Consider the following 8,858-nt stretch of genomic DNA (forward strand, 5'->3'; position numbering starts at 1 on the left):
CATGAGTAAATAGGGTGGCTATATCATTCAATTTAGTAAGGTGTGCCACAACAGTTTCAGATTCATAACCATGGAAATGATCAAATTCTACCAAAGTAATTAACTCAGGATCGACAGAAAATTCATAATCCTTATCAGTAACAAAGATAGGCGAAGTAGCAAACTTGGGATTATATTGCATTCTAGCATTCCAAGATTTTTCCGTCCACTTGCATAGGAATTTCTTAAGATCATCTCTATCCTTACAAGCAAGAAAGTCCCTAGGTACTTCTCCTTCCATAACATAACCCTTAGGTATATTAGGCAATTCATATCTAGGAGAGCTAGGTCTAGCAGGTGCATCATAGTGTTCAGTTTCAATAATTTCAACAGATTCAGAAATATCATCAGTTTCAGCATTCACTCTAGCAATTTATTCATCAAGAAATTCACCAAGTGGCACAATAGTATCAAGAAAAGTATCATCATAAGCATCATGCATAACTGAAGTAGCATCATCAATTACTTGCGACATATTAGATTCAGTAGGAGGTGGTGGTGTCGCAAATTTACTCATAACAGAAGGTGAATCAAGTGCAGAGCTAGATGGTAGTTCCTTACCTGTCCTTGTAGTTGAGGGGTAGATCTTGGTTTTAGCGTATTTCAGATTCTTCGTAGTGATCAACAGATATAAATTCCAAGCAACTCAGAGAATAGAGCTATGCTCCCCGACAACGGTGCTAGAAAAAGTTCTTGATCACCCACAAGTATAGGGGATCGCAACAGTTCTCGAGGGTAGAGTATTCAACCCAAATTTATTGATTCGACTCAAGGGGAGCCAAAGAATATTCTCGAGTATTAGCAGTTGAGTTGTCAATTCAACCACACCTGAAAGTCTTAATATCCGCAACAAAGTATTTAGTAGCAAAGTAGTATGGAAGTAACAGTAACGGTGGCAAACGTGACAGTAGCAGTTTTGTAGTGATTGTAACAAAGGACATTTCCTTGTTGTTATGCCTGCTTTGAGGGGTTTTAGCTTTTTTAGCTGCTGGTAGTTTATGTGAGATGTAAATCAAATGATGTTTGCTTTCTTTCAAAAAAAAGACTCTGATTTTATCTGATGGTAACCAACTGTCAGATCAGATCCGCTTCATGTAATCTTAGTAAACCAAACATCACAAGATAACTCATCCAGCTCTCAGATGGTAATCAGCTCTCAGATCAGATCCAGCTTAGTAAACCAAACAACACAAAATAACTCATCCAACAATTCTTCAACTACATTCATTGGGTATTTCTCTGTTTTGCTAGCAGGAGAAGTAGTTTGTCCAGCCCGGACTTCAAAGTACTCTCCTCCTGCGTCGCCTCACTCTTGTCGCATGGAATTGACGTCCTTGAGCGCTCCCCCTCGTCCGCGACCTTGGCCACGACAACGCTGCACTCTCTGGTAGCACAACAATTCTTTAGTTAACATAGTGCAACAATTCTTCAGTTAACATAGTGCAACAATTGTTCAGTTAATCGATGTGGAGGACCGTAACGTTTCGGTGGAGCTGTGCCGACCAATGAAAGCGCAGCCCGTGGATCACTGACGTAGCCCTACTTCTTGATCCATACCGTCCATTCACGGCGATCCAATGGTCCGGACAGGTGCGGGGTTTTGATGGGGTTTTGAGGGTGTTTTGAGAGGTTTTCAAACGTTAGGGTTGAGCATAAGTAATTCAAAAAAATCAAAAAACTAGGAAACTGGTGGCAATCATCATTCTATGTGACTAACTCCATAGGCAAAATAATAAATCTGGACTATGGAGTTTTTCATGAAAAAAACCTTCACAAACTTGGCTATCACGAACGAGGTTGTAGGGTTTTCAAAGGTTAGGGTTGAGCATAAGTAATTCAAAAAAAAATCAAAAAAATAGGAAACTGGTGCCAAACATCATTCTATGTGACTAACTTCATAGGATAAATAAGAAATCTGGACTATGGAGTTTTTCATGAAAAAACCTTGACAAACTTGGCTATCACGAACGAGGTTGTAGGGTTTTCAAAGGTTAGAGTTGAGCATAAGTAATTAAAAAAATAGAAAACTCGGGCCAATCAATTTGAGTTGTTAGTATATGACAAAGTAAGAACATGTGTACTGGTTTTCCAATATTTTGATTTTTTTTTTAATTTTTTATGCTCATTTCAAACTTGGTCAAATCTAAGTTTGATAAACATTTAAACAAGTTTCAAACATGAAAATGACAAACCAAGCCTGGATCCTTCTTAGTCAATCCAAAATGAAGCTTTTGTGAGGTTTTTGAAAGATTGAAGTTCAACACCCAAAACCACTTGTCTTCACACATGAGTTTCAAATTAGCTCCAAAGGGGGGTAAATACCCCATTTCTAAACAAGTTTTTTTGTCCACCGTGTCTAAAACAGCCAAATCAATTTGAGTTGTTAGTATATGACAAAGTAAGAATATGTGCATTCGTTTTCCAATAATTTCAATTTTATTTTTATTTTTTATGCTCATTTCAAACTTGGTCAAACCTAAGTTTGACAAACATTTAAACAAGTTTCAAACATGAAAATGAGAAACCAAGCCTAGATCCTTCTTAGTTACTCCAAAATGAAGCTTTTGTGGGGTTTTTGGAAGTTTGAAGTTCAACACCCAAAACCACTTGTCTTCACACATGAGCTTCAAATTAGCTCCAAAGGGGGTAAATACCTCATTTCTAAACAAGTTTTTTTGTCCACCATGTCAAAAACAGCCAAATCAATTTGAGTTGTTAGTATATGACAAAGTAAGAACATGTGCACTGGTTTTCCAATATTTTTATTTTTTATGCTCATTTCAAACTTGGTCAAACCTAAGTTTGACAAACATTTAAACAAGTTTCAAACATGAACAAGAGAAGTTCAATGAGGTGCAAACGCAAGAATAGGATCCCGAAGGATGGCATGCCTATTCAGCAACGCGCAGAAAAGATGATGACTCAAGTGAAAACAACGTTTGAAACAGAGAACTAGCTGACGTGGGGGGCTGACCGGTCAATCTGACCCGTGGGCCAGGGAAGTCAGCGGGCGTCACCTCAGTGTCGCACCTGAACTACTTATACAGTGAAATGTGTCGTACCCTAGCTATTTTCACATCCAGATCTGCGCTGCTCTCGGCCCCTCTCGCCGCCGGCAACCACCAAAACCACGCCATCCAGCCCCACCGCCGCAGATCAAGCGCCACCGTGCGACGATCATGAGGCCCGGATCTTCCAGCTCGCGCGGCGGCCATTCCGGCGGCGGAAACCGGAATGGGGCGAAGCGGTCGATGCCTGACTCTGACCGTGAATGGGCGGCGCGGGTTACTTCCAACGCTGCTCGGAAGCGCGGCGCACGCAAGTACACCAACTGGGGGCTCGCGCCACCACCTGCGTTCGCTCGGCGCGAGGTGGAGGAGTACGACCGCCAGATGGTGGCAGCGGCGCGCTCCTCTACCGCGGGTGGCGCGGGGAGCTCCGCCATTTCACGCGCACCGCTGCCTTCTCCCAACAGGGAGGGGGCGGAGCAGGGCTTTCTGCCGGGAGACTACGTCGACGACGGCGACCTCGAGGGCGTCATCGCCGAGGTTATGGAGCGCACCAAGGACGAGGCCCGGCAGGTCGTCGCGCGCCGGCAGAGGGAAGAGGAGCTCGACGAGATCCGCCTCCGCCAAGCCATCGAGGAATCCCGCACCGACAGGTGCTGAGGCGCCTCCGACTCCGACTGACCGGCGCCGCCGCCTCGTCGGGGCCGCACCCCTGGGGCTCAGGTGAGCCAAATTTTGGAGATCTAGCTAGGGTGAGGTAGGTGCTTAGGAGCTCGTGTAATCGAACCACTACTATCTATGTTGCTCTATGTTTGCTAAAATGGATCTATGTTGTTTGAATTCGGTCGATTTGCTTTTAAATGCTTGTAAGTTTGCTTTTCTGAATCGGAGCTCGCCGGCGTTGTCGTGCTTCGTCGCCGGAGAAGAAGAAGAGGGAGGATGCGCGCGCAGGGGAAACTGTTTAACCGTAGTCGCCGCCATCTGGGTCCCATGCCGACGTGGATAAGTTGTGGGTCTCGCCCGGGTCCACCTAATCCTGATAGAGATTGTGCTTAAGGGCCATGTCGTGTCTAGGCTATTTGTGCGCACAGAAATGTCGCAGAAGAGCTATTCTTGCGAACGATGCCGGTTTGCAGCCTGTTCGTAGCAAAAAGTCGCACAACAGCTATTGATCCAATAGAGGGAGGGGGGGGGGTGATATAGGGTTCTTCCTCTCAAACTCCTAGCCTTTTTTAATTCCAAACGAGCCCTTAATTAGACGGCCAAATCCAATATGGCTACGGCAGTTGGATACAATCTAGATTGGATCTGGTTACATTGTTTACGTTTTTTCTTTTGGCACTAGAGGACATCTAGATCGGATCTGCATAGTTGAGAAGATAGTCAACCATTTTAACGTGTCCCTTATAAACATTGTGTTTGCCCCGATGGGCTTGTCCCATTTTGACTTTTTTGTTTTGTTCTGTTTTGCGAATGACACTATAAGACACCCTAACTCCATCATCCAACCACATACGCGAAAATATCATACTGTCCATTTCATCTAATCGACCTTCCTTTCATAGCTATATCGCAGCCGGTTCAATCACGGAAGAAGTGTACGTAAGATCTCTCTCTCTCTCTCTCTCTCACTCTCTCTTTCTTCAGAGCTCCAGTTTATATCCATATTAATTTCAAATTGGATAAATTTTCCCCGTCCATTTCCAAAACTGAGAAGTTGCACTTCAGAGCTCCGGTAGTTCGTTTGTATACTCACAACCTTGTACTGTATACTCCTTACAGAGGCAGTGTTTCTTAAGACAGAAACGATCGATAGTCGCCCATATTAAATTAAATTAATTCCTGAACGTCCAATGGTGTACGGGTTTATTAGCTAAGCTTAATAGTGTTGTACCTAAAGATAAATTGTTCATCTTTTTATGCTGTTTAATATATATATGCACTCACTCATTAACATATACACATGGCCTCCAGATTATATTCAGGGTTTTGACTGTCCCTGGCCTACTTCCCCCACGAGCGCGCTAAATCCATACCGGAATGGATCTAACAACATGTTTAACCATAACAATGTTGTTACTCGCCATGATTGTCATGAAGGCATTTGGGAGAAGAATTGTTGGTCCATTTCAGAAGGAAAGATCACTTCCTCCTGTGGTGAGTGGGGTTTCTCTGATGGCAGCTTTGCCTAGACTTGTGACTCATGGTCTACAAGCTGTAGTGCAAGACCTGCATACAAAGTTGGGCAGCGTGTTCACAGTGGACCTTTTTGGGGTGAGGAAAGTTACATTTCTGGTAGGGCCGGAGGTCACAGCTCATTTCTTTCAAGCGTCAGACTCAGAGATCAACCTCGGGAATTTGTATGAGTTCACTGTGCCAATCTTCGGCCAAGGGGTCATGTATGATGTGGATTTGGCAACTAGAAGCAAGCAGATCCACTTTTGTACCGATGCTATACAGCCCATGAAGTTGAAAAACCACGTGGATTCTATGGTTCAAGAAGTGCAGGTAACCGGCAAATCATTTACTTCCACCATCATCATCACTATTGTTCTTATTATTCGGGAGAGCCTCCTAGCGCAATGACGAGTGCGTTATGTCTCCACTCAAGCCACCTGGGTTTGATTCTCCTCATATAACTTTTTTTTAAAAGAGGATGTAACCCCGGCCTCTGCATCTGGGTGATGCAGCCATTTTATTAATTATTCATAAAGCCCCTACAAGGTAATACATCAGTAAGCCTGAAGTCATCATCTTGACAACACCGGTCGCTACTCTTATTCCTATGATGAATGGGTGTCGAATGTCCGAGCCTAATACCAAACACACATCACATCAACATCTAACATCTAATGCCGAATGCCCCATCCAAGCCAAAATACCTAGACTGGGTTACACATCGGTCCGACGCACAATACCTGGACTGGGTTCTCCCACCTAACTAACAACGAAACTTAAGGGAGGGACCCCTCCCCCTCCCCCTAGCATCGTTTTTTCCATTGTTGTTGCTGTATAGTATTTGTTTTGTCCAACTTGTCAAAGACTATGGTTAAAGATTTATATAAGATTATTTGAAGTTTATAATTGCAGTTGCATCACAAAGGAAAATATGATTTGACATCTTATTACTCATTACTGAACACATATGCAATTTGGCATCTTATTACACACTACTTAAACACATATGTTGGTTTATTTTTCTTCTTAGTTATCATCAGTAGCTTTGAGCCTTTGGAGAATACCAACGTAATGGCAAATGAACAATCACAACAATAGAACTATTTTGTGAAGCTAGCTGCTGATTAAACATGACCTCATTAGTTTATAGGTGACTTTTCATCCTCGCATCCTTCTCGCACATCTTAGGGACTCTTTCATTAGGAGGATCTTTTAGCCATATTTTTTCTACTAATCAAAATGGTATTACATATTTTCTTATTAACTCCGGACCATCATATTTTCTTAGTAGCTTCGGAGGATCATATTTTCTTAGTAACTTCGGAGCACCAGAATTCAGACTTTTTATTTCATCTGTAGGTTGTTTGATTTATAGGATTGAATGGTAGTTCATGAGTAAGAATTGTTTTGAACTATCGTAAAAAAAACTTTATTATCTACTCACACCTCTTGTACAGAATCCTTTGTTTATCTATGGTGTGGTCAAAGGAACTTCGGTCAAAACAAGTTTTTGTATCATGCAATTGATTTCATTGCACAAGAAAAATGTAACAATTAGTGTCTCTTGCTTTTGCACTGGTCTTTATTCAAAGGAGAACTTCGTCCGATCCAAGTACTAACTAGGATTCCACTAGGATTGGCGCCAACCATATTTAGTGCTCTTCAACTTGGTTCTAGTCCTGTGAACTCATTATGCATTCTCAAGACCTCGCTCTGCGTCCACGTCGCCTTTTGCTGTATTCCAAGATATGCAAATTTGATGATACATAATTTCATTTCGTTTATATGACCTTGGTATCTCATTGCATCGTACCTGCGTACAAAATTTGTAGGACTACTTTGCAAAATGGGGACAACATGGCATAGTTGATCTAAAGCACGAGGTGAGGGACGTGCTCATGCTGATGGCCTGTAGGTGCCTGCTAGGAGAGGAGATCCGCGAGAAGATGTTGGACGAAGTGTGCACGCTCCTCCATGATCTTGGTGAGGATGGCTTCCACCTAATCAGCTTCTTCCTCCCATATCTCCCGACCCCATCCCACAAGAGGCGCGACAGAGCGCGCGCTAAGCTAGGAGAAATATTCCATGGCATGGTGAGATCACGTAAGAGCTCATGCCGTGTCGGCACCGACGTGCTACAGAACTTCATAGACGCAAAGTATAGGGACGGACGCTGCATGACCGAGGACGAGATCACCGGGTTACTAATCGCCCTGTTGTTCGGTGGGCATCATGCCAGCTCAAGCACCACCACATGGACGGGAGCCTGCCTACTCAGCCATGAAAAATACTTGACAGCTGCAATCGAAGAGCAGAAGAAACTCATTGGGCAACACGGAGATCAAGTAGATTATGTCACCTTGTCGGAGATGGGCACCTTGCATTGCTGTATCAAGGAGGCACTAAGGATGCACTCTGCATCACCACTGCTAATCCGTCAGGTGAAGAAGAGCTTCACTGTGCGAACCAGAGAAGGCGACAAATATGAGATCTCTGAGGGGCATACCCTAGCAAGCTCCACGGTGGTTGGCAACAATCTGTCGTACATCTATAGAGATCCGCATGTGTATGATCCATATCGGTTTAGCCCCGGGAGAGAGGAGGACAGAGTTGGTGGCAAGTTCTCATACACATCGTTTAGTGGGGGGAGACATGCCTGCTTGGGAGAGGATTTTGCGTACATGCAAATCAAGGTGATATGGAGCTATTTGCTTAGGAACTTTGAGCTCACATTGGTTTCTCCGTTCCCAGAGGATGAATGGGAGAAATTCGTTCCTGGTCCTAGAGGGAAAGTGATGGTTAGGTACCAGAGACGACCTCTAGTTTAATTAGCCCCTAGTTTGAACTTTGTACGATTGCGTTTATGGGTGTGGGTGTAAATGATCAAATTTATGTTTCAAAAGGAGTATGAATTGTGCTTGTACGTGTCTAGGGGGATGAAATAATGTACGTGGCAAGAAATAAAGGACCTGCTTGCTGCATGCATGTTAGTTTGGACACACATACTTCACAGACAATACTTTTGGTACGGCGATTCTGATCTTAAAAGAGTCTAATTTTCAATTTTTTTATACCAAGGCATTATTTGTAAGTTGAAGCAATGTTCGAAGTTTACCCCAACTCATAAAAAACAATCAATAAAAGAAATGTGTTTTATGCCATCTTTGCATACGCATACGTTTAAAGATTAATAAAAAATTGTCTACTCTAAGCAAAATGACCCTAGTTCGTCGCATGCAACTCAACGCTTACAAAGTGTCTCTCGCCTTTCTGGTTGCATTATATATGTTGCACATAACGGTGACACATTAAGCAATAACGCATATATCTGTGCCCCTTCCATGTCCCTTCTTATTTATTCATTGTCATTATTGCATTGTATGCATGACACATCCTTAATATTAAAACATATTCCTTCTTATTATTCTATATTTCATATTTTTTTCGCATCTTTCATTCTTTTTTTATCCTCATACCCTTTATTCTCTTCTTTTTCTATTATTACTATATGCCCATTGAAATCGATCATTCATACTTCCTCCGATCCATATAGGCCCTTCTAACATACTTCATATTTAGGAAAGTTATATAAAAGTTTATATTGTGCGTTAACATTTTCCAAAATATAGCATT

General features: G+C 42.7%; 1 protein-coding gene across 2 annotated transcripts; it reads left to right on the forward strand.

Annotated features, from left to right (window-relative positions):
• The first annotated feature begins 4,480 nt into the window (after window positions 1-4,480).
• On the forward strand, window positions 4,481-8,144 carry LOC123429295 (obtusifoliol 14-alpha demethylase-like). Of its 2 annotated transcripts, none has more exons than XM_045113350.1 (3): window positions 4,481-4,649; window positions 5,022-5,555; window positions 7,058-8,144. In XM_045113350.1, exons 2-3 carry the CDS (start codon window positions 5,088-5,090, stop codon window positions 8,051-8,053), a joined length of 1,464 nt encoding a protein of 487 aa, XP_044969285.1. In that variant the 5' UTR covers window positions 4,481-4,649; window positions 5,022-5,087; the 3' UTR covers window positions 8,054-8,144. The 2 variants fall into 2 exon arrangements, with proteins under 2 accessions (XP_044969285.1, XP_044969286.1); XM_045113351.1 differs by having other exon boundaries at window positions 4,481-4,645.
• The last annotated feature ends 714 nt before the right edge of the window (window positions 8,145-8,858 follow it).

This window comes from Hordeum vulgare, chromosome 2H (genome assembly GCF_904849725.1).
Source record: "Hordeum vulgare subsp. vulgare chromosome 2H, MorexV3_pseudomolecules_assembly, whole genome shotgun sequence".
In the NCBI taxonomy this organism is placed as follows: Eukaryota; Viridiplantae; Streptophyta; class Magnoliopsida; order Poales; family Poaceae; genus Hordeum; species Hordeum vulgare.